This window comes from Martes martes (genome assembly GCF_963455335.1).
Source record: "Martes martes genome assembly, chromosome: 3".
NCBI classification, from domain to species: domain Eukaryota; kingdom Metazoa; phylum Chordata; class Mammalia; order Carnivora; family Mustelidae; genus Martes; species Martes martes.
The window spans coordinates 52,148,417-52,174,705 of NC_137890.1; the positions used below are offsets into that span (position 1 = coordinate 52,148,417).

The 26,289-nt window shown below is 42.6% G+C and overlaps 2 protein-coding genes across 5 annotated transcripts in view; one reads left to right on the forward strand and one right to left on the reverse strand.

Annotated features, from left to right (window-relative positions):
• MTRF1 (mitochondrial translation release factor 1) overlaps positions 1-1,106 on the reverse strand; it is a 48,491-nt gene extending 47,385 nt beyond the window's left edge. Inside the window, exon 1 of one of the 2 annotated variants that reach the window (XM_080799000.1) lies at positions 1,017-1,106. The gene's annotated coding sequence lies outside the window, so the exon portion shown is untranslated. The remainder of the gene's footprint in view (positions 1-1,016) is intronic. The other variant, XM_080799001.1, reaches the window with a different exon arrangement.
• A 19,593-nt stretch (positions 1,107-20,699) lies between these two features.
• NAA16 (N-alpha-acetyltransferase 16, NatA auxiliary subunit) overlaps positions 20,700-26,289 on the forward strand; it is a 65,495-nt gene continuing 59,905 nt past the window's right edge. For all 3 annotated transcript variants that reach the window (XR_013966521.1, XM_080798237.1, XM_080798238.1), the window contains exons 1-2: positions 20,700-20,991; positions 25,496-25,580. Coding sequence is in view for 2 of the 3 variants with exons in the window: in XM_080798237.1 (XP_080654363.1) it covers positions 20,938-20,991; positions 25,496-25,580 (139 nt within the window). In the remaining variant the exon portion in view is untranslated. The remainder of the gene's footprint in view (positions 20,992-25,495; positions 25,581-26,289) is intronic.

Genomic DNA, 26,289 nt, shown 5'->3' on the forward strand with positions numbered 1-26,289 from the left:
GTGGATACCTTTTGCTTGCTTTCTGCTTTTTCTACATTTCAGCGTTCTTAATTTTTCTATAAACACAGCATGCGTTACTGTCACAATCAGGAAAAAATAGTTACTTTAAAAAATTACAACTTAGGTGAAACCGGCTGTGTACACTAATTTCCTGCTCTTCACCTCTCTAATAGACATAATCAAAAGCAGCTTTATTAAGAAAGGGGAAAGATAAAGTATTTTAGGAAAAACACTTGACTCCTAAAATTCTGAGGTTCCAAGTTGAAATGAGGGCCAAAATTTTGCGATAATCAACCCTTATTGTCTCCAGTGTTCCTACTATGCTTGGAGGTGCATTCATGTATCAACTCATTTGATCATTATAAATCAGCTAACTTGAATATCATAATCTCCTAGAAACTAAAATATTCAGAGTGGTCTCCCAAACATTCAGATTTTGCAGGATTCTGCTAATTAACTTTAATATCTGAAGCACATTTGGAAAAAGACTGTGAAAGAATGCGCCAACGCCCAGCAGCCACACGTTAGAGTCCTTCAGCAGAAGTCACCGTGTCTTTACCTCTAGTCTCAAGCAGATCAGAGAAGTGTGTCCATTTGAAAAAGTGGACAAAAGGATGACAAATTTTTGTTAGAACACTTTTAGCTAAAATGTCCACTCTCGAAACAGCAGTAGAATGAGTAACTCTCAAGGTCTTGAACCTCAATATTAAGAGAGAACACACCCCCCTCCACTTAAACCAAGACATTTACTCGCTAGAGTAAACGGTATATGCCTGAGCACGGCCAGTGTCTCCATCACCCACCCCAGGAGTACCCCAGTACTCTGGTACTCTAGGAACAATTCTCAGAGTCGGCAGGTCAGAAGTGACACTAAGCCTGCGCCAGAACAACACGTGTAAGACACACTTTGTCACTCAGTATACGGAGTGATCCTATCGAGACAACATGGGGAAAAGAGGGGGGTGGAAAAATACTTTTTGAGATCAAAAAAGAGAAAAAAAAATAATTGTGAGTACCTAAGAAAAAGAAGAAAGGACGACAGCTTTCCTTTCTGAAGCCGGAACCTTCTGTGACCTGCTACATTTCAGCCCGAAAAACACTGACTCACTTTCACGTCCGGGTCACTCCTTCCGGGTTAACGCTTGCTCTCAGCGTCTCAAACAGTCGTCCTTGGGCGTGCGTAACAGCTAACAGGGGAAACCCGAGGGAAAAATGACAAATCGAGAAAGAAAAATAAATAAAAAGACAAGGCAATAAAGAAAATCCCAAGAGATGACTACGGGCGGTACTCATCCGGAGCCGGAGCCCAGGACGCGGGTTCCGACAAGATAGGTAGGGTGGGCGGTAGCGGAAAGTAGAATGAAAAACAACTTCCGGGAGCTCCTCCCCAGGAATCCTGGGAGTTGTATTTTGTGCACAGGCTGGCCTCCAAGCCCTGGGACAAAAGTCGACTTCTGGTTTCACAGAGGCAAACACAGGAGAGAGATCTCTACAATTCTGATTAGGAGATCAAGATTTACAATATATTAATAGGAAATTACAGGAATTTTTATATGTGGCAATTATATAACGGAGCCACTAAAGCAGTGGAGTTTTGTTTTGTTTTTTTTTGTTTGTTTGTTTTGTTTTTAAAGCAAAGTGGTTCTTTAATTTTTATTTATTTATTTTTTGAGGACTCCTTTTCATCATCCCCAGATTTAGGGATTCTACATGTTTTTTTCGTTTTTGTTTTTGTTTCTTTTTCTTTTTCTATTTTTACCCTCTATGGGATTCTGCATGTTAGTAGTTGTACTTTCAGCTTTCACTGTTTGAGAAAATACCTAATAACTAAAGGAGGATATAAACTTAAATTTCTAAAAATCATGACAGGATCCAAAAGATAGGAGACTATATATACACAAATTAATGACTTTATAGGTGTTGCATGCATAGATTGAATGTAGGGGCTCAGACTAGGTTCATAGCTTGTAAACTACTGATTAAATAATTATAAAAATCCAACTAATAAACAGTTCCAGGAAAATGCAAACATACTGCCTTACTTTGAATACCACAAGTCACATCACTGCCGTGTCTCAATATTTCTTCATCAAAAGCCAAGGTAAACATCATCCCATATAACTGACTTCACAGGATATTTTCTTAGGTTATGATTGCATATAAAAGGAACAATTAACTCTAAATGTAAATACCTAACATTACCCTACTTCAGGGTATTTACTTTTACCTAGGATATATTAATCCTATATTAAATGGTTTAAACCTATTAATTACTTTAATCCTTACTACAACAACCCTAAAATACCCATTTTGCAGAAGAGAAAACTAAGGCACAGAGAGCTTAAGTAACTTGTCCAGGTAAAAGAACTGGTAAGTAATAGAACTGAGATTCAATCAAAGCAGTCTGTGCTAATGTTCTGTGGCTCCTAAGCTCTGTACTCCATCTCTCCTCCCCCTCCCACAAAAAAAAGAAGAAAGAAAGAAAAAGAAAAAAAAAAAAGAAAACATTCCATTGTTCATTCAACAATGAGCACAGTTATACGCTACTCACTGTGTTCTGGACATGAGAATTTAGCAATGAATAGAAAAGACACAAATCTTTGCTCACATGGAGTTTATGTTCCAGTAAGGAACAAATTCCAAAGGATCCATAAAAAATCATTCTCCGGAATTATCCAATGAAATCATTTAATTCTTTATTTTGATTTGTGTATGCAGATATATAACTTAAGTAATATAGTATATAAAGTTTTATTCTCCTTTAAAAATAACCTTACTGCTATGGACTGAATTGTGTGCTCCCCCCACCAATTTAAGATGTTGAAGGTAACCCCCAGTGTGACTACATGGGGGACAGGGCCTTTAAAGTTAAATGAGTCATAAAGGTGAAGACCTGATCTGGTGATACTTGTGCCCTTATAAGAGATATCAGAGAGGAGCTTGTGAGTGCAAGCTCTCTCTTCTCTCTTTTTCTCCAATACAGGCCTCAGGGTGAAACCTACCTTGCTGACACCTTGATCTTGGACTTCCCAGCCTCCCAGCCTCCCAAAGTGGTATTTTATTATGGCAGCCCAAGCACCTAATATTTATGTATGTAAAAATTTATGGGGATATACATGAAACCTTATGATATACATGAAACTTCACATACTTTATGTATTTTATTTCTCAGTTAAAAAAAAAAGTCCCTAAAGGGATGTCTGCCTGGGTGGCTCAGTTGGTTAAGGGTCTGCCTTTGGCTCGGGTAGTGATCCCGGTGTCCTGGGATTGAGTCCTGTGCTGGGCTCCTTGCTTAGGAGGGAGCCTGCTTCTTCCTCTGCCTGCTGGTTTCCCTGTTTGTGCTCTCTCTGACAAATAAATAAAATCTTTTTTAAAAAATCCCTAAAGACATTTATGCTTGGTACAATAAATACTCCTTCCTCCTCCATGCTTTTTAAAAAAGAATATAATATGGTATGTCTATATTTATGAATATAAAATGATGTCCACAATTCATCATTAAATGAAAGATATTGTTTAAAAAAAAAACAACAACACAGCAAACAAACAAAAAAATAAGAAGGGAGGCAATGGGGGGTGGGAGTACAAAAAAAAAAAAACAACAACAACTCAGCAAACTGAGTTCCATTTAGAAACATATGATGCATGGGACACCTGGGTGGCTGAGTTGGCAAAGCATCTGATTCTTGTTCTCAGTTTAGGTCTTGACCTCAGGGTCATGAGTTGAAGCCTCATACTGGGCTCCATGCTGGGTGTGAAGACTATATAAAAACAAAAACAAAACCAAATATATGTGATGCATATATATTTAAAAGTCCAGTGGAATTACAGGTAATCATTTTCTTCTTTGTAGTAGTCTGGATTTCCTGAAGTTTTATGATGAGTATTATTGTAAATAAGACAGCTATAAAAGAAAAAAAAAGATTTTATTTATTTATTTGAGTGAGAGAGCACAAGTGGGGGGCGGGGAGCAGAAGGAGAAAGACAAGCAGACTCCCCACTGGGCATGAGCCCAACACAGGGCTCCATCTCACCGACCCTGAGATCATGACCTGAGCCAAAAATCAAGAGTCAGATGCTCAACGGATTGAGTCACCTAGGCACCCCCCAAAAGACATTCTTTATTGCTTGTTTGAGAAAGCCTTATGTGAGTTTTTATTATTGAATAATTTTATGAAGTTAACTTCTACCTCCAAAGAGTCTGATACATTACACGAAACATTCTTCTAGAGGTAGTAATAAAAAAGTTGATTCAGTGAAAGTTATAGCATTCGATCAAATTAGCGCCAAGAGCTCCTCTGTCTGAGATACTTCTCACAATAAAGTTGATCTCATAAAACTTTCTATTATGAAAGTATGTGTAATGGGCACCGACAGTTGGGTATTCCTTTAGAAACGAAATGACCTGGGTCCCTTTCCTCTGCCTTGGAGCTAACAACAAAATACTTGCAGCTATTTTTTCAGATTCATTTACAGCAAACTTAGCCCAAAGTCCAAAGGGGTAGAGAATGGGGATTTTGACTTCGATTCTTCTCAGCGACTTCCGGATCGTTTCAAAGATGCTGAGGATACCCTCGTGTCCTTGTGCCCATGACCGGAAGGCTGAATTGCGTCCTGCTGCGGGGATTCCCCATCAGAAAGCGCCCACTTAGGGCTTACCCTGAGAGAAGCAGAGCACCACGGCTTCCTCAGCCCTGGACGCTCTTCAGGGAGCCGGACCGGGGTGGCTGGAGAGATTGTTCCGATTGTTCCAGGCTACGTTGACACCTTTGGTCCCACCTGGGAAACTGTCGGAGGCACTGAAATGAACATGCAATCCCAGGATGCAAGCCATAAAACACGATGGGTTAGAGCGCCCTGTGCAATGCACCTTGGCTTTCGGTTCACCGGAGTTTAGCGTCTTGGTCACATCCTGAGGGATCCCACAGTGTGAAGGTTGGCGGCCACTTGGGATTCTAATCAGCTATATTTTATCACAGGAGAAGTGGAACTACGAATTTGACAATTTAATACAAAATTCAAGCCCTCGCTAAGGTGGAAAAGAAAGAGCAAGACAAAGATGATTCTACTTGTATTCATGTAAAGTATTTCCCCTGAGAGAAGCAGAATACGAAGTATGAAAAGGCAGCGTTTGTTCTCATACATTCACACCGGTTCTCAAATTTTTCTTAGCTTCGGCGGGAAAAAAAAGCAAAAAATGCGCCACCTGCCGGCGTTACGGAAACTAGAGCACTCATTATTTTCAGAGAGTGTGTGAGAGAAGTCAACTTACTCTTTTTTTTTAATTACAAAAAAGAAAAAGAAAAAGAAAAAAAGCAAAGGCAGGTCAAAGACAAACTGATCCTGAAAACTCCTTTTATTCAACTCCAACTGGTCGTAGCCTTGGCTGAAGTCAGCTTTGACAAGCTCTCCTAAGTCGGTGATTTCATCTCTTCCATAGATCATCCTAAATTTCAGGCTAAGTGTTTTTCTTTAATCATTTACTTTGATTTCAAATTGCATATTTTCACATCTTTGTTTCAGTAAATTTTATCTTCCCATCTTTTGCTCCTGACAGTAGTATGCGAATACCCTTTATAAGCATCAAAGTCTTTTCTTTTTTTTTTTTTTTAAGATTTTATTTATTTATTTGACAGAGATCACAGGTAGGCAGAGAGACAGGCAGAGAGAGAGGGGGAAGCAGGCTCCCGGCCGAGCAGAGAGCCCGACGTGGAGCTCGATCCCAGGACCCTGGGACCACGACCCAAGCCAAAGGCAGAGGCTTTAACCCACTGAGCCACCCAGGCGCCCCTTCTTTTTTTTTTTTTTTTTAATTTTTATTTGTTTGAGAAAGAGAGCGGGTGAGGGAGAGGGAACAAGATTTGGGGCGGGGGGTGGACAGACTCCCTGCTAAGCAGGGAGCCTGAGGTGGGGCTCAATCCCCAAACTCCAGGATCATGACGTGAGCAGAAGGCAGACACTTCACCGACTCAGCCACCCAGGTTCCCCAAAAGTCTTTTCCAACTTAGATCCAAAGTGGTGTGCATGGAGGAAATCTATATATAGTGTGTGTATATGTAGATGTATATCTTTCCATTTCTTCCCTTCTTATTACAATTTTCTAACATGTTCAAAAATAGAACCATGTAGTGAACCCCCATGTGCCAGTCACAAATCCTTAAAGTTATCAATGCCGGGTTTCACCAGCCCTCCTCCCTTGCCATCTTTCCATCCTCACTAGATTACCTTGAAGCAAATACAAAACATCATGTCTTTACATCTGTAAATATTTTAGCTCCAGAAGATAAAAACTTCTGAGAAATATAATCACCTCCCAAAACTAAAAATAGCTTCCTAATATTATCAAATACCTACTTCATGTTCAAATTTCTCTCACTGTAGCAGATTTTTTTCTTTTTCTCCTTGGCAGTTTGTACATATTGATATTCAAATAAGGTCTATATATATATATCAATTCTTTTTTTTTCTTTTAAGATTTTACTTATTTATTTGAGAGAGAGTGAGAACTAGAGAAAGAGCACACACAGAAGGAGAAGGAGAGAGAGAGAGAGAGAGCAGCAGACCTCCTGCTGAGCAGGGAGCCTGGGAACATGTCCTGAGCTGAAGGCAGATACCTAACTGAGCCACCCAGGCGCCCCCATATATTGTAATTTCTTCCTATATTTTTGGTTTGTTTTAATCTAGGTCTCCCCCTGCCCCTTTTAATCCTCCTTGCAACATATTTTTTGAAGAAATCAGATCTTTTGCCTTGAGGAGTGTCACACAGTCTGGATTTTCCTAGTATTGTGTTGAGACGTTTATTCCTTGGTGACCTGTATTTCCTATAACCTGGCTTGATCAGATTCAGATTCAAATTTTGGAGGCAAAAGTACTTTATAGGTGGGTTAGAAACTTCCAAAGGGAGGTGCAAAATACTTTAGTTGTGAGTTTTTAAAATGATACTAGAAGCTCTTCATTGCCTAGATCCATTATTTCCCTAGAGATTGCAAAATGGTGATATTTTATCATCCCTTCTTCATTCATTATAAAGAGAAAACGTTGGCTAGGAGGCAGTGGGCTGTTAATCAAAGCTGAAGGCTGAAAGCTACAAGAAGAAGGGAGGAGGAGGATGGGACAAAAGCAGAGATGGAATGTGTTTCGTTTTGCAGAACCAACAGTTTCAGCCAAGGAGATACCCAGTTAGGTGTTTCAGCTGACAGCCCCTTACCTGAGCTTGTTAGAGATGGACCAGGGTTGAGGACCTGTGCAGATGACCTTGAGTTGTCCTGAGGGTACCTTTAGCTCATTGTAATACTAAGATCTCCCATGGGAGTTTGTTGCCATTTTTTGAGCGAAAAAGTATATGCCTAGTGTGTTGACATGCTAGACATGCGCAACTAAACTAGAGTAGCCCTGCAAGTCCCCTGCCCCCGCCCCCCATATACTGAATCAAAGCTGCCTATACTAACCCCGTGGGGACACAGGGCTTTGGGAACTATCTCCCTGCCTCCTGACTTGTAACAAGTAATAAAAAGTTCTTTGCTTTTGACACTTATTTGAGTGGTGTTCAATTTAATGCTCCGCAAGGGTGAACTCCTTTGAGTTTGGTTACAAAACATGCCCTTCTCAACTACTGGTCTCCCTTGCTTTGAAATTTTTAAAAGGGAAAATGAAAACTTTGCCAAAGTGGAGAGGTGATTAAATCAGGTTGTGATTCCAGGGTCCTGGGATCCAGCCCTGCATCGGGCTCCCTGCTCAGCGGGGGAGCCTGCTTCTCCCTCTTCCTCTGCATACTGAATCCCCTTGCTTGAGCATGCGTGCACTCTCTCTCTAATAAATAAAATCTTTAAAAATAAATTTTTTTAAAAGCTTGCTTTCTGAATAATTTCCAGGATTTCCAAATCCTATATCAATTTGGTCTTTTCTTACTTCATGGATGTAACAGTTGTCTGCAATTCCCAAGTCCCAAAAGCTCTGAAAACCCTTATTTTCAATTCAAAAATTTCTGAAAACTGCAGTTTTGGTAAATCACTTGATGGGCAAATCTCCTGTAACCTAAACCAATTTGGCAAGCAATCCTGACTTGGACTGCTATGAGGCTATTTATATCTGTGTTTATCTCACTTGGAATAAACATCCATATATTTTACTGAAGAAATATTTATGTACTGGATTACAGGTTGCTACCCCAGATCCCACTGAGAGTCTTATGCCACATACGGTGTACACATTTTCCTTTCTAAATCCAAAATATTCCCAAGTTTGAAAACATGTGCACCCAACTACTTCAGACAGAGAACTGTGAACTGTAACAATAGTACAATGGTTAATACTCCCTGAGTACTTATTCTTTACTGGGTAATGCTCTAAATGTCTTTCCTTGAACTAACTCACTCAATCTTCATAACACCCCTAGATAGTTGATTGAGGTGCAAAGCCCAGTTTAGGAAACAGGCACAGCATATGGTTAGATGACTAGCTCTAAGTTGTGCCCAAGGGACAGTATCTTGGCCAAAGGGAGTTGAACCACATCGGCTGGGCTGCACTGTGACCCTGCTTCTGCCCTTGGTTTTCCGTCTCACTTAATCATGCATCATCCCCCCCAGCTCTGCACCATCTGGCCCCAATCTAGCCTTTCTTCCATCGCAATCTCCTCCAAGAACCTTATGTTTTTTTAAAGGTAAGACTATGATCCTTGTAGAGATATGAGATGTACACCTGTTAAGAATTTTAATTAGGGGGGCGCCTGGGTGGCTCAGTGGGTTAAAGCCTCTGCCTTCGGCTTCAGGTCATGATCCCAGGGTCCTGGAATCAAGCCCCACATGGGGCTCTCCGCTCAGCAGGGAGCCTGCTTCTCTTCTTCTCTCTCTGCCTGCCTCTCTCCTTACTTGTGATCTCTGTCAAATAAATAAATTTAAAAAAAAGAATTTTAATTAGGTATGAATGAGCGAAGGATGTTATAACTAAAGAAAAATCGCAAGAGAAGACATAAATATGCCATGAGAAGTGCTAAAATGAATTTGTTTAAAAGATGAAAAACTTGGGGCACCTGGCTGGCTCAGTTGGTAGAGCCTATGACTCTTGATCTTGGGGTTGTGAGGTTGAGCCCCACATTGGCTGTAGAGATTACTTAAAAATAAAATTTTTTAGGGGCACCTGGGTGGCTCAGTGGGTTAAAGCCTCTGCTTTCGGCTCGGGTCATGATCCCGGGGTCCTGGGATCGGGCCCCGCATCGGGCTCTCTGCTCCGTGGAGAGCCTGCTTTCTCCTCTCTCTCTGCCTGCCTCTCTGTCTACTTGTGATCTCTGTCTGTCGAATAAATAAATAAAATCTTTAAAAAAAATAAAATAAAATAAAATTTTTTAAATATTTTATTTATTTATTTGATAGAGAGCAAGAAAGAGTGAGAGAAAGTGAGGCAGACTCCCCACTAAGCAGCGAGCCCAATGCAGGGCTCAATCCCAGGACCCTAATTTCGTGACCTGAGACAAAGACAGGCGCTTAACTGAATGAGCCACCCAGGTGCCTCAAAAACAAAATCTAAAAAAAAAAAAAAAAAGACGAAAAGCTGGTCAATATATACGAGGCAATAATAATTCACATTGCCATTATACAGAATTTGCATCGCTAGGGATAAGAATCATTTGTATTGTTAGCAGTTTTCTACAACTTAAAAGAGTTATAAAATAGCTCAAAGGCAAGGGAAAACATTTCACTCAGCAGGACTGTCCCATAATCTTTCTGCCCATTTCAAAGCCTCACGCTTTTCTTCACCACATTAATTTCTCTGTCTGGTATGCAATTCATACTATGTGCCAGGCGTGCTAAGTGCTACGTGTTCAGTGATGAGAATAGATGTCCTTCCTGCTATCACTGTCTTTTATAGATCGGCTCACCAACTTAATCAGCTAGTTCTGCCTCCCTTTGAGCTCCCATGTAATCTCAATTACATCTCTTGTGATGTTGCTAAATCTTTCCTTGTATTATACTTAGCAATGTATTGTTCGCAGTGGCTGTTATAGTTCTGGGGGAACAGGATACAGGTCCCAAATTCTGAATATCTTTTGTGTAGGATAATAAATTATCTCTCTATTCTCGAGGAGGTAAAAGTAACTGCAGTTTATTTTAACTGCAGTTTTTGACTCTCTGCTGTCTGTAAGGTGATGCTATGTGCTAGAGGAAGATGATTAATTCAACAAAGAAGCTTTTGAGGACCAACTCTGAAACACAGTCAAATAAGACATTGTGTCCAATCCAGAGGCACTTCCGCCTCATGGAGGAAATGGACAAGTAAGTTAACAAATCAACATGGTGTGAAGAGTGCTATATGCGAGGTGAGGAATGAGTGTTCTGACAATGTGGAGGATGGCTGGGCCATCCTGGAATTGGGTGGCAGGGATGGCTTCTGGGAGAAGATGATGTTTAGTCTGAGTTTTGGTGGACAGGCTGGAGTTAGCTAGGCACAGAGAAGAAGGACAACACAGATATATATTGAGGACTTAAGAAATGGCCAGTAGTGCAGTCTGGCTGAGTGAGACATGAGGTTATAAAATCAGGCAGGTACCAAATCATAAACGGCTTCACATACCTAGGGAAAGAGGCTCAGCTTTCTCCTAAAATCTATGGAAGGATTTTAAGCCATAAGTGTGAGAGTTATCGTTTACCAAGATCACCTGGTAGGCTGAGTGAAGCCCCACTTCCTGGCACAATGTTCATATCCTAATCCCTGGAAGCTGGGAATGTGTCACTTTACCTGGCAAAAAGGGACTCTGCCTCTGTGATTAAGTTAAGGATCTCGAGATGGGGAGACTCCTGCCTTATCTTGGCGGGTGTGATCCCAAGAGTCCTTATGACAAGAGACGGTGGAGTTAGAGTCAGAGCGGAGATGTGCAGAGGAAGCAGAGGGCAGAGGAGAGAGAATTGACAGTGCTGGCTCTGAAAATGGAAAAAAGGGCCACAGGCCACAGGCCCAGGAGTGCAGGTGAAGCTGCACTTGAGAAGCTGCGAAGGTAAGGAAAGGAATTCTCTGCTAGAGCCTCCATAAGGAACATAGTCCTGCAGACACATTTCAGACATGTGACCTCCAGACCTTTAAGAGAATAAATCTGTGTTGCTTTAAGCCACTAAATGTGTAGTGATTTCTTATAGCAGCAATAAGGCCTGAATACAGACTCCCTCGGCAGCCATGCAGAAAATGAGCTGAAGGAGGCTGGTCAAGGGAGGCGGTTTAGCATGGTAGCTGAGTGCAAGAGCTTCGGCAAGGTGGCCCTTGCTTTGCAGTTTTGTAATTTAGTGCAAATTTACTAAAAAAAAACAAACAAACAACCTCAGTTCTCATTTGTAAAAGTACAATAACAGTATTTTTGTCATAGGGTTCCCATGAGGATTAAATACAAAACAGCCCGTTACATATAATGCCTGGCACAGGGTAAGTGTTCAATAATAGTTATTATGAAATGATTACAGTAATTTATTTAAGCAATCTCTCCCCCCATCGTGGGCCTTGAACTCACAACTCCAAATCAAGAGTCACATGCTCTACCCACTGAGCCAGTCAGGTGATCCTAAGTGATTACAGTCATTAAGAAGACAAGAGAAGAGAGAACAAGGAGAGAGCAGTAAAATCTCCAAAGAAGGTAAAAATGTATTCTCTTCTAAGCACAGATGGAGGAATTAATTCTGCATAGGCCAGAAGGCACTGTTTTTGCTGAGAAATGAAGAGAGAAGAAGATAATGGGTACAGGTGGGTGTTCAACCATTGTGGGCCGAATGAGTGAATAGACAGGGAGATAATGGCGAAAATCCAGACACTGGCAAGCGAGAGGCCACTGAAGAACAGGTGCGTGGAAGACAGAAGAGTGAGTGAGTGAGCCTAGACCCCCTGCATCTTGAAGAATGGATGGCACTGACAAAGGAATCAACAAATGTTTGTTCAAAGAGCAATAAGAGATTGTCATCAGAACATGGACTGTCCCAAAAAGAATCCACTTGGAGTCACTATCATCAGAAATTATAGATGTATATAGAACAACAGTCTGAGGGGTATGGCTCTTGGCTTTGTGCTGAAGTCAGGATGCTGGAGTTTCAGTGCAATGGCAGAAAGACTTCTCTCAAGGGGCGCCTGGGTGGCTCAGTCAGTTAAGCACCTGACTCTTGATTTCGGCTCAGCTCATGATCTCAGGGTCCTGGGATCGAGCCCTGCATTGGGCTCCCCACTCAGCATGGAGTCTGCTTGTTCCTCTCTCTCCCAAATAAATAAATAAGTAAATGAAGACTTTTTTCAGTGTCACACTGACAGACTACTAACCCCGCAAGCTGGGATCTCATCTCCATTAACAGGAATGTCATGCCTACTGTAGGAAGTCTCCCTAGAGTTAAATGAACATTGGCAAATCTCTTGTAATTTAAAAATAATTAGAAAAGTAAGAGTTGGTTCTTGGAATTTCTGATTTGAGACATAGGGCAAGTGTTGCTGATTCAAAATTTGGTCAAAACCCTCTAGGTTTCGGGGCGCCTGGGTGGCTCAGTGGGTTAAAGCCTCTGCCTTCGGCTCAGGTCATGATCTCAGGGTCCTGGGATCGAGCCCCGCATCGGGCTCTCTGCTCAGCAGCGAGCCTGCTTCCCTTCTTCTCTCTCTCTCTGCCTGCCTGTCTGCCTACTTGTGATCTCTATCTGATAAATAAAATCTTTAAAAAAAAACAAACCCTCTAGGTTTTGAAAAATGTATAATGACATGTATCTATCATTATAGTATCACACAGAATATTTTCACTGCCCTGAAAATCCTCCACATAGGATTTTTTCTATTTATCCCTCCCTCCCCCAACCCCTGGCAATCACAGATCTTTTTACTGTTTCAATAGTTTTGTCTTTTCTGGAATGTCATATAGTTGGAATCATGTAGTATATGGCCTTTACAGATTGGCTTCTTTCATTTAGTAATATGTATTTAAGATTCTTCCATGTCTTTCATGGCTCGATGGCTCATTTCTTTTTTTTTTTTTTTAAGATTATATTTATTTATTTAACAGACAGAGATCACAAGTAGCCAGAGAGGCAGGCAGAGAGACAGGAGGGGAAGCAGGCTCCCTGCTGAGCAGAGAGCCCGATGTGGGGCTCAATCCTAGCACCCTGGGATCATGACCTGAGCTGAAGGCAGAGGCTTTAACCCACTGAGCCACCCAAGTGCCCTCATTTCTTTTTTAGTAAAGAATAGTATTCCATTATCTGGATGTACCATAGTTTATCAAAGGGTAGGATTTTTTAAAGATTTTATTTATTTGGGGTGCCTGGGTGGCTCAGTGGGTTAAAGTCTCTGCCTTTGGCTCAGGTCATGATCTCAGGGTCCTGGGATCGGGCCCCGTATCGGGCTCTCTGCTCAGCAGGGAGCCTGCTTCCCCCACTCTCTCTCTGCCTGCTTCTCTGCCTGCTTGTGATCTCTGTCTGTCAAATAAGTAAATAAAATCTTTCTTAAAAAGATTTTATAAAAATATAAAAATATTCAAAAATATCTTAAAAATCTTTTTTAAAAAGATTTTATTTAGGGGTGCCTGGGTGGCTCAGGGGGTTAAGCCTCACTTTCAGCTCAGGTCATGGTCTCAGGGTCCTGGGATCGAGCCCTGCACCGGGTTCTCTGCTCAGCAGGGAACCTGCTTCCCTCTCTCTCTCTGCCTACTTGTGATCTCTGTCTGTCAAATAAATAATTCAATCTTTTAAAAAAATATTTTATTTATTTATTTAAGAGAGTAAGCATGAGAGAGAAAGAACACGAGCAGGGGCAGAGGGAGAGGGAGAAGGAGCCGACTCTCCTGCTGAGCAGAGAGCCCGATGCGGGGCTGGATCCCAGGACTGAGACCATGACCTGAGCCAAAGGCAGATGTTTAACCGACTGAGCCACCCAGGCGCCCCCAAATGCTAGGATTTTGAATCATCCACATGGATATTGGAATCATAGTAGATGGATATTATGAGTGAAGTTGAAAGAACTGTCAGTTGGCAAATGAACAAATGAAGGAAAGTGACCAAGATGAAAAGGAAAAGAGAATGATAGAGTTGGTGGGTATAAACTCAAAATAAATATAGGTGAAGTTTTATGATTTGGGAGAGGCAGTGGGATGGGAAAAAATGCTGATTCTCCCCCACCAACACCTACGGTATGTGAGGACAGGAAGATGCAAAATGAGAGACAAGGTCCTAGGAGAAGGGTTGGGTAGCAGTTCAAGCAAGGAGGAAGAGAGTGTTCAGCAAAGGGGTTGAGGATGAAGCCCAGTGGAAAGTATGGCACAGAGAACAGGAGGAAAAGGACTTTGCAGATAAAGCAGAGAGCCAAACAAACATGCATACAGCAGAAGTGAGATGCCTGGCGGGGTGTAAATCTGATGATGGTTTTGAGAGAACTCTTGTGTCATAATGTTTCTGTGTTGACCCCGAGACTTTAAATGATGCTAATTCTAGACCACATCTACTATTTGTGGGCCTATCAGCAATTTGTGGCTTCTATCTAGGGTTCCTAATTGAATTTTAGTGATGAGGGTTCTTTGCTTGTTTTTGTGCCTTTCCTAAATTTAACCTCAAGATGAATGGGAGGCATATTTAAACCTGGATTAGGATAGAATGCCTTGAAGCAGTGGTTCTCAACTCTGGTTGTACATTACGATCATCTGGAAAGATTTTTTTAAAACCCAACCACCACCCCACCCTAACTGAGTCATTATTTCTGGAGGTAGGACTCAGGCATCAGCTTTTGAAACTTCTTTTTTTTTTTTTTTAAAGAGGTGAAAACTTTTTTTTTAAAGACTTTATTTATTTACTTGACAGAGAGAGACACAGTGAGAGAGGGAACACAAGCAGGGGGAGTGAGAGAGGGAGAAGCAGACTTCCCGCTTAGCAGGGAGCCCACGATGCGGGGCTCAGCTAGATCCCAGAACCCTGGGATCAAGCCCTGAGCTGAATGCAAATGCTTAACAACTGAGTCACCCAGGCACCCCCTTTTGAAACTTCTTAATGTGATACAAGAGTGCAGCAAGGTTGACAACAATCGCCTTCAGACAACTTATAATTTATAAAACATAAAATAGTAAGACAAAGACATGAAAGAAGGACAGAGTGCTATGTAAATTCATGGAAAAGCGAGATCAGATCCACTGGAAAGACTTGGAAAGATTTTATGAAAGTCATGACATTTGAGATGAAGGATTTAAAAAAAAAAATTCAGGCAGTGAAAAAACAACATCTAGTTATCAGATTGAGCAAGAGTATGGAGTTTAGAAAATACTGGACCAGTTATAGTCATTGGTTCCCCTCCTACATAAGGTAATTGTAGGAGCAAAGAAAAATCTGGGAATAGACTAGTTCTAGACAATAGGAGCCACTGAAAGTTTTGATAAACTGAGAGACCCATTTAGGTTTTTGGGTAGAAACAACATATCAACACACCTACAAGCAACGTGCAAAATGAAATGGAGAGAAGACACTGAAAGTGAGGCACTAGTTACGAGGTTTTTGCAGTATTTAGTTCTAAGGTGGAGAGGGACTGAAAAGCAGGGAAGGAAAGGAAGAAACCTGACAGATCTAGCACCTAAATGACAAGGCAACTTGGTGTGGGGATTAATGAAGAAGAGTCAGAGGTGATCAGAGAATTTTAACTACAAGAGTACTACCATCAACAAAAATAGGGAAGTCAGGACTTGGACTGGTTTGATGGGAAGGTTAAGTTTTTTCTTTATGCCCAAATGGAAAATGCTTGGCAGGCCTTAGATGGAGCTCTTTCACAAGCAAGTGGGAATAAAGGCCAGGCCATCAAAAGAAGGCCTGAAGCTAGAGGCAGATTTGAAATCAGCTTGGTGCTAATAATGGAAGCTATGGGAGTGGGAGGATTTATTAATTCTGCTGGTTTTGCTGGTGAGCAGCAGGTGCTCAATGAACCCATTTTATTGCTGATGTTGAAAAAGAAAACAGAGCTGTGTAGACAACCAACGTTTAAGAGAAGGAAGAAGAGTTGATGGAGGACCAGCAGAGTAACTGGGAAGAAGAGAAAACCCAGGATTCTTCATGGTCTTGGTGACTTAAGGAGGAAAGATTAAGGAGGACAGGAAAAAAAAATCTTCAGAGTTGGCCGCTACCTAGCAGCCTTAACATGTAAGCTTCATGAGGGTAGATGTTTTTGTTAGAAGACTGCCTGTCACATTGTACTCAGTAATTAAGTATGGAACAAATGCATTCTTGAGATTTCAGACAACATTTTCAGAAGACTGTTGGAGGCAGAAGTCAAATCTTAAGGAGCAAATAAGAGTTACCACTCAGCCAGAAGAAACCTCATTATTTTTCTTGTCCATTTTCCATAAGTAGTCCGAATGACTTCTATTTTTTTTTTTAAATATTTTATTTATTTATTTGACAGAGAGAGACACAGCGAGAGAGGGAACACAAGCAGGGGGACTGGAGAAGGAGAAGCAGGCTCTCTGCTGAGCAGGCAGCCCGATGTGGGGCTTGATCCCAGGACCCCGGGATCATGACCTGGGCTGAAGGCAGACACCTAACAACTGAGCCAGCCAGTCACCTCCAGAATGACTTTTTAAAATTGTGTGTGGGTTTAAATAGGCTTTATGCCCAATATGGGGCTTGAACTCATGACCCGAAGATCAAGAGTTGCATGCTGTATGGACTGAGCCGGTCAGTCACCCTTTTATTTATTTTATCTTTTTAAAGATGTAATTTTTTTAAAATAACATTTTTTAAAGTAACATTTTTATTTAAAAAATTAAAAATTTTAAAATAAATTTATTTTTTTATTTTTCTAAAGATGTTATTTATTTGAGAGAGAACATGTGTGCATGAGCCAGGGGGTGGGGGTGGGAGGAAGGGGTAGAGAAAGAGGGAGAGAGAGAAGCTCAAGAAGACTCCATGCTGAGCACAGAGCTGGAAATTGGGCTGTATCTCTTGACCCTGATATCATGACATGAGCAGAAACCAAGAGTGAGACACTTAACCGACTGTGCCACCCAGGTGCCCAAAGAGTGTTCTTTTAAAAAAATCAGATCATGCCACATTCCTGCTTAAAGTGCTTCAATGGCTTCCTGCTGAACTTAGGACCAAACCAATCCACATTGCCTGAGATGGCCATCCCCTTATAAGCTGGTCTACATTTTCAACTGAACGCTTTTCATCTCACACACCACCCTCCAGTCACCTCCTTGAAACTGAAGTTCTTACCTGTCCCTTTTAGGCCTTGGCCGTGCTCACCTTGCCCCTGTATTAGGGCACTTGCATGAGGTTCCCTTCAGCTAGAAAATGCTGTCCCAGCTTTTTCCTTGTTAATTCACTTCCCATTCTTTAGGTCTGTTCACATGTTATCACCGCCCCATCCCAAAGATCATTCCTGAGTACTTGATTTAAAGTAGTCCTTCCCTCAATCCCCTCTGCCCTCACAGGACCTTGTTTTATTCCCTCCCTAGGACTTCCCAGTCTGGGAGGATCTTGTTGATCGAAGTGTTTTCTGTCTGTCTCCTCCCATTAGAATACAGGCTATATAAGGAGGGAGAAAATGCAAACATGGGGAGGGGAGCAACTGATGAATAAAAGTTTAGGAAACGCCAAGGGCAATGGGATCAAGAGTTCAAGGGGGCCCTGGGTGGCTCAGGTGGTGGGTTAAAGCCTCTGCCTTCCACTTGGGTCATGATCTCAGGGTCCTGGGATCAAGTCCTGCATCAGGCTCTCTGCTCGGTGGGGAGCCTGCTTCCCACCCCCACCCCCCACCTGCCTTTCTGCCTGCTTGTGATCTCTGTCAAATAAATAAATAAAATCTTAAAAAAAAAAAAAAAGAGTTCCAAGGAGGAATGAAGTACGCTTGCTTTCTCCAAAACAAGAGCAAGGAAGGAAGACAAGAGTAGACACATTAGGGAATTGAGGGTATAATGCACTACGCAACCTGATGAGTTCTTTTCCCATCAGCCTTTAATTACATGGTTCAGTTGGTTGTAGGACTAGCAGCAAACCATGCAGCTAGTTCTGTAAGACATGTTCTGCATATGGGGTGGAGGACATCCTTTTCTAGATTATTTTTTCCTTGCGTCTACTAAGCTTAGCAAGAGAAATCACTGGCGCGTATCATATATGCAAAAAGGTCTTCATAGATGTTGTTGTTATTAATGTACCGTGTGCATGATTCTGAAGAAGGTACAACCTGTCTGAAGCACCAGGAAGCAACATCTGGTGGAGGCCAATGATGGCCCAAGCCAGGCTTCAGCATTCTTCCTGAGAGTCAGCAAACTCAGATTTACAATGCGTGTGCTTTTTTTTTCTTTTCCCCCCTGTGGGCTTAGAAATGATAAAGCATTATATTCACATAACCTTGCTGTGAAAGATTACAAATAATGTTATTATAACCTTGTTTTCTGTTGAAAGGTAGAAATAAGATTTGCTCCAGACTAAACAGGAAGTTAGTAATAAAATTATAACGACTGGCTAATGCAGGCTTTCTGACTGTGCATGCATTACACCCTTTACACACTCTAAGACTTATGCTGACAACAACCAGCAACGCTATTGGCATTCTTTTTTTTTTTTTTTCTTTAAAGATTTCCTTATTTGAGAGAGAGTGTGAGTGCACAGCAGGGAGGGGTAGAGGGAGAGGGAGAGAGAAACCCAACCAGACTCCCTGTTGAGCATGAAGCTCGATGCAGGGCTTGATCTCACCATCCTGAGATCATAACCTGAGCCAAAACCAAGAGTCAGACATTTAACGGATTGAACCACCCAGGTGCCCGCTATTGGCATTCTTTTCAAGTCTTCACCTCTCCCCTTACTCCCACCCTAATGTAGACAATATAGGTATGTGTGTATCACATGCTACGGTGCGTGTAGTAAGGCAGATGAGGAAAATATTAAATATGAGGGTTTATAACTACTCACTTCTCCGTGTTTGGGATTGCAGGTTTCCTTTGCACTGCTGGGAGATGCTGGGGAGGCTATGGGAAGGGGAGAAGTTGGCAATGGGTGGGAAGCTGCTGAATGCAAATGAAGAACCAGTGAAGGGTGCCTGATTTAGGGGTGAGGCCATGGTGAAGATCCAGCAGCTACCGCAGAGAATGGGGACAGTTAGTGATTTGTAATGAGTCAGGCTGTACTAGGCCCATGGAAACTTTCAGAAAAGATAAACATTACATGCCTCCAAAATATTTACAGTTGGCACAATACTTTTTTCCACTTTTTTTTTTTTTTCAACTTGTCCTTTTGAAATCGGCCTTGAGGTGTGGCAGAATAGCTTAAGCCGGCTGAATGAGGTATATTCCAGAAAAGTCCATGTCCGATGAGAGTAAAAGGATGGCCTGACCAGAGTACTGGATCTTCAGCTCTTGCCACAATTAACCCTTTGCTCCTGAGAATGTAGATAAATTGGGAGCCAAAGAATTTTCAGGAATCAGTAAAGCATGGTGAGCAAGCAGTGGGTAAGGACTATGGAAATGATTGGGTATGAGGGTGCTGAGAGCACCCTCTGTCCTGCTCCATTGTCTAGAAGACTACCACCAACCAGTTCAGGTATAGCTCAGCTAAATTCCCATGAAGCTCTCCTTGCCAATTCCTCTCTAGTCGCTTGAGGAGCCTAGGATCTGCCCAGAACACTTAGGTCCCTCTGAGCCTACCTCCCTTTTAATAACAGTACTGTCTCTATTTTATTTTTCTAATTTAAATATATATATGTATATATTTATTATTATGTAGTCTCCTCATCCAATGTGGGGCTCGAACTCACAACCCGGAGATCAAGAGCCACACGGTCCACCAACTGAGCCAGCTCTTCACTATTTTGAAAGACCCCTGTGCTGCCTTCTTCCATCTCCAAACAAACTCAGGCTAAAGGGAAATTCGAGAAAGCCCCACCCCAGCTCCGATTACAGCCCATTCAGTGCAATTACGCATCAACCCCTTAGTAGTCACACAATCAGGCACAAATGAAGGTCCGGAACACACATAAATAAGTTTATGCATCTAATATTTACATATTCCTTGATAATATACCTACCTCATATGCATGGCTGTGCTTGCTATCGATGTATATACGTATCTTTCGAGACTCACACATTTCTATCACCAGGTTGCTTTTTAGGTATGACAGTGTCCCAGAATTGGAAGATCCTGGGTTTGACTATTGTTTCTCTCATTATTATTGGCTTATTAAGCCATGTTATTACATGGCTTGTATGAAGGGGAACCTTCTGAGGAGAAAGGGTAGGTAGACTTGGAGACTCAGTGGCCCCATAAAACCACCACAGTTTTCACCGCCAAGGTCAGGTGTTCTAAGCTGCTGACAGTATGTTTTTTTCCCTAACATTTCAAATATGCTTTCCCGTTAGTCCATTTCAAGGCCCGTCCAAGGACCTCACCTACACTGTGCATGTATGCGTTTTGGGTAGGCACCGAAAAGTCTTCTCTCAAAGTCTAGGAAGGAAAACAAGTTCGTCCTGAATGGAGAGTTTACTCGGAGCCAGCACCGCTTAAGTTCCCGAGTGCAGAGAAATCAAAAAGGTTTGACTCACATTCCGGTGGCCCGCAAGCCCAGCGATCAGAGCACGGCACAGTCAGTGACCTACGCGGGGCACCGGGGTGCGGGTGGCAGAAGCGACCTAGCCCTGCGCACACCGCGCTCCCCGCCGCCCGGAGTCCCCCGCCGCCTCTGGCCGCCAGGCGCCCGGCGCAGGCGCACATCACCCCGCTCGCGGGGACGGGCCCCGGCTGCCATCTTGCTGCGCACGGGAGCCGCGGCTGCTCGCCGGGCCGCAGGGCGGGAGTTGACAGGGTCCGGACCAGGTCCCCTTCCCTTTCTATCGCGAGCCCTGCCCAACGGCCTGCCCGGCCCCGACTCCAGGCCATGAACTGACCCACCGCCCGCCCCCCGGCTCTTCGCAGCGGCCCGCCCCCGCGAAACGCGGCGCCCGGGTGCCGGTCCTCCCCGCCGGCCGCGATGCCGAACGTGCAGCTGCCGCCCAAGGAGAGCAACCTTTTCAAGCGCATCCTGGTGAGTGGCCGAGGCCGCGCTCCCGACCCTGCCCGGTGCGGCGAGCGGTCTGGCGGCGGCGCCTGCGCGGGCTGGGCTGCTCCCGGGCTCCGTTCTTTGTTTACCTCCGCGCCGCGGCGACCTGACTGCCCGCTTCGTCCCTCTGCGGCCGCTCGCCGCGCCCCCGCCGCTCTCCGCAGTCCCTCTGGGCCAGGGCGCGTGGGCCTGGGAGTGACCCCCGTGGCCTCCGCGGCTCCCTGCGGCCGGACTCGCGACCTCTGCACCCCTCCTTCCCCCGTCATCCCGTGTGTTCCTTTCCCCCTCGGCCGGGTGTTCACTCACTGCTTCGTGCTTAACCCATTGCACAGCACACGCCGATACCGGCTGAAGATGGGGCGATCCTAGGGCGGAGTGGGGCTCCGGCTTACACCGGGGATGGGAAAAGCAAACCCTGGGAAGCCGAGCCTCCCTTCGCAAGAGTTTGCATGTTTCTGGTGTACGGTACTTACCCTCTTTAGGGAGCGAATAAACGACTTGAACTGCTTTTCCAAGTTACAAAGTCGAAGGCAGATAGCTCTTTGGTCGCTTCGAACTCCTTCAGGCCGGGACTCGGCAAAGTCGCGCGGGCTGGCTGATTTCACTCTGCAGGGGCGCCTTTACTTTGTTTCCAAGCAGAAACCCGAGTAATGACCCCGAGAGATGACCGCTGCCGGCCGGGAGAGTTTTCTGTAGGCTTCGTGCCACTGTCCCCGGTGCCTTCCCTCGTTTTCTAGGTTCCGTTCTTCCAGGAGGAGAGGCGACATGCCTTCGCTTTTCTCAGCACACATGGAGACTGTGGATTTTAAACTGCTGTTGTACATAGTGTATTTTCTAGGGTGTCATTTCTTCTGAATATAAGCGGGAATTCATTATGTACAGCGTGTGTTGGTTATATGACTATATGCTTACCTTTACTATAAATAAAATACTAAGTTTAGAATAGTTTTAAGTATTATCAGTGGTAGGTAGGAATTCATAGCAGCTCTTCTGTTTCAAGCCAGTAGAAACTTTATGCTTCTTCAAAATGTCAAAAAGATACACAGTAGATGGGATTAACATTTTAAGTCTTAATTTTATGTGATACTTAGTGGTGAGCAAATAATGAGAGACAAATGTAAAACACAAAAATTTCAAATTAAAACATTGTGGCAGATTGCTTCATTGGGCTTTGTGTGTGTGTGTGTGTATATATATATTTTTTTTCTTTTTTTTTTAAAGACTTTATTTATTTGACAGACGGAGATCACAAGCAGGCAGAGAGGCAGGCAGAGAGAGAGAGGGAAGCAGGCTCCCCAGCGGGCAGAGAGCCCGATGCGGGGCTTGATCCCAGGACCCTGAGACCATGACCTGAGCCGAAGGCGGAGGCTTTGACCCACTGAGCCACCCAGGCGCCCCTTTCTTTGTTATTTTAGTTTCGTTTTTTCCATACCTCTCTTTTTTCACAGGGTGGGTTTGGAGAATTGAACTTTTTGCCCCTTTCAGGCTCATCTGTAAGTTGTTGGTTGGATTTAAGTACATTTGGCATTATCCCTAAAGGATGACAGAAAACTTATTTTTCACCCTATTTGGGTATTTTCTAGTTTAAATCATGTTATCGGTAGATTATTTAAAAAACAATTACATGATTTATTATACTCTAGTTACAGAAAGTTACAGCTGCTGCTGAGTTAACTTTGTCCCTACATAAATTGGGAAATGCTAAGTACGTTTTTCTCTGGTTATGTAATGCTTATTATAAGGGTACATGAATTTAGGAGGGTGCTGCAAAAGTGAATGATCTTAGCATCTCACAGTTGCAATAAATGTGGGTAGAGTTTTGCTACAATAATTCCCTGACAAAGTCTCTTCATTAAACTTATTTTTCAAGTTTGGTTGGTGGACCAAAGTGCTCTGCCACCAACAATAAAATTTTTTTTTTTTTAAGATTTTATTTTATTTTACTTGAGAGAGCTTGCTGTCTCCTGTGCATGAGTGCAGGGGGATTGAAGGGTTGTGGGGGAGAGATAGAGGGAGAGGGGAAAGGAGACTCCCTGCTGGACAGGGATCCCAAGATGCAGGGCTCCATCCCAGAACCCTGAGATCATGACCTGAGCTGAAGGCAGATTCTTAACTGACTGAGCCACCCAGGCGCTCCCCCAACAGCAGATTTTTAAAAATGAATTATGAATGTACTTAAACACATCCATACAAATTTAGTAGCTAGCTTATTACATGTTATGGGCTTGTGCATGCCTGTCTTATTCCCCAAACTGGCTATTAGCTTTAGGTTTTTTTGAATTTTGGAGCTGCTCCATGCTTTCTTTTGAGAAGGAAACAACCAAACCAAGGAGTGGTAAGTGACTAAGTGTCTAAGGTTCTCTGTCTGGTTAGTAACAAAGTTGAAAGTAGAATCTATCTTTTGTACTGAGTATAACTTAACACTTTTCTTTAACCTGTGTGCTTGGATGCTAGGGACAGACAACATGGTTTGAATTATGGCTCTGACACTGGCTCTGTAAACTCAGTAACTGTGTGCCTCACTGTCTCCATCTGAAATGGCAATAACCTGTATTTCATAGGCTTTCCTGGGATTTAAATGAGGATTAAGTGAATGATGCCTGACTCTAGTAAATGCTTCCAAAAAGTGTTAACTATTATTATTACTGTTATTGGTAGTATGATTACTAGTATTTCTAGATCACTTGGTAAGTCAGAAAGAAACTATATTTCTCTTTACTGTTTGCCAGTGGTTCCTTCTACTTCTGTTTTTCTTCTTGTCATTTGTCAGATGAACTCCTGTAGTCAACACTATTTTTAATTTTTAATTTTATTTTTAAAGATTTTATTTGAGAGAAGGTGAACAAGAGAGAGAGTGTATAAGTGAGGGATGGGGGAAGGTGCAAAGGGAGAGGGACAAACAGACTCCTTATTGACTAGGGAGCAGGACCATGAGGTTATAACCTGAGCTGAAGGCAGATGCTTAACTGACTAAGCCACCCAGGTGCCCATTTATTTTTATTTTAAATATTTTAGGAATAGGGAATATATTCAGATGGCTTGGAATTCAGGTTTCTCTCCCATTGTTGTCTCCCACCTACTAGGTTCGCTTCCCTAGATGTAACCAAGAAGCCTCCTTTTTTTTGAACAGAGAGAGAACACACGCAGGGGGAGTGGAAGAGGGAGAAGCAGGCTTCCTGCTGAGCAGGGAGCCCCATGCGTGGCTTGGTCCCCGGACCCTGGGATCATGGACTGAGCTGAAGGCAGATACTTACCCACTGAGCCACCCAGGTGCCCCTAAACATTTCTATGAACGCTTTTCTAATTCTCCCCGCCCCATCCCACCCCTGCTGCAAAGATTAACCATTTCCTCCTTCTTTGTTGGAACTGTTTTGCTTTGAACCTAGGAGACTATTTTTTTGAGCGGTCCTAATTTGTGTAGACCCTGAGGATGCAGCATTGTTTACAATAGAGCTCATCTCTGTTCTCATGGAGTTCTTACAGTATGGTGAGGAAGATAGACACTGAATAAGTAATCAGATATGAATTTCGGAGAATGATAGTGCTGTGCAGAAAATGGAGTGATATGATAGAGAATATGTGTGTGGGGGTGGGAGGCTGGCAGTACTAGATAGAGTGGTTAGGCAGGTGACACGTGAAATTCTGCTGGTACGGAAGATCTGGGGAAGAACATTTCAAGTAGAAGGAACACATGTACAGAGGCCCTGATGTGAGCACAAACTTGGCATGTTGAGTACTAGAAAGAAAACCCATTTCAATGTAAGTGGGAGGGTAAGTGGAAGATGATGAGATGTTCTTGTGATCAATGGCTGTGGTGGACAGGTGCTGATTACTTAGCCTGGCTGGTGGTGTTTAGGAAGAAAGGTGTTGCTCATACTTGTATTAGCCTAGTGTGGAAAGATATGGTTTTTGGAATCAGACCAGAGTTTGCAAGTAGGCTGAGCTATTTATAAACACATTTTATGCACTCTTAAATTTCAATTTCTACATCTGTAGGGAGGAGATGATGACACCTACCTTGAGGGATACCTATGAGATATATAACAGGTTTTATCTGGATATGTAGTAGTTGCTGTGTGTGTGTGTGTGTCTGTGTATGTATACCTTGGTTTCATTTTTGAAGTTGCAAAAACATAGTGCAGTTTTTAGTGTTTTTCTATGTTGTTATCACATAATTTTTGCTTTTGAATTTTGAATTTTAAAAAGTTGTAGCAGTATTGGCTGACAATTAAATTTCCTATTTGTTAAGTGGGTTTTTCCCCTTTTTTCCTATAAACGTGAAAATACTCATTCTAGAACAACTTGGCAAGAAGTAGGTAATGAAAATATACGTCATGTTATAAGTGATAAAAATTGACTTAACACCTTCCCATCACATATGTTTTAGACGTAATTTTGGATCTTGAATTTAGAATTTATACAACGCAAAGAAAAGTTGCACCCTATATATTCATTTTATTAAATAATTTTTGTTCATATTTCTTTACAGAAATGCTATGAACAGAAGCAGTACAAAAATGGCCTCAAGTTTTGCAAGATGATTCTTTCGAATCCAAAATTTGCTGAACATGGAGGTATTGTCTCATCTGTGAGAGACTGCTTATCGGAGTATATAACAGTACTTTTAGAGACCTTGTTTCATCTATTACTTTGGGTAGAACTTAAGTTTATGCTTTGATTTCTTATGTATGAATTGAAGACAACATTAGCAGTATAGAAGTAGTATAGTGATACAGTCACATGCATTTTATTCTCTGGTAAATGTCATTCTTACATATCTGCTGACCTTTATAAATAAATTAGGTACTATCGATTTACCATTGGATTATCTTGAGCTGTTTTCTAGCACTGGTGTTACTAGATCTATATTTGCTTGTCTCATCCCTTCTCACTGGTGACCGGTGCTTGTTTGAAGGACAGATAAGATCAGACATGCTAGTTACGGTCCTCCAGCGGAGCACCGCCAGTTAGGGTCTCTGAATATTCGACATGGGTAATTCTTGAGACCATCTTATTCGGAAAGTAGGCTGATCTTGCTCAGCTTTCAACTAAAATTTAAAACGTTCTTTGAAGGAAATGGAAAGAAGTCTTCGGTTCATAAAGTTGGAGAAACGTAAAGTTTATTTTCATTTTTTTTCTCTATGGAACCCTTATCCACATGGCAGCTTGTAGGGAAATTCACTGTGTGAAAACAGATAAATGAAGATGTTTATAGGGGCCTGAACTGCTGGATCACCATGTTCTGAGAACCAGAGTCCACAGAGATCATTTGAAAACCATTGT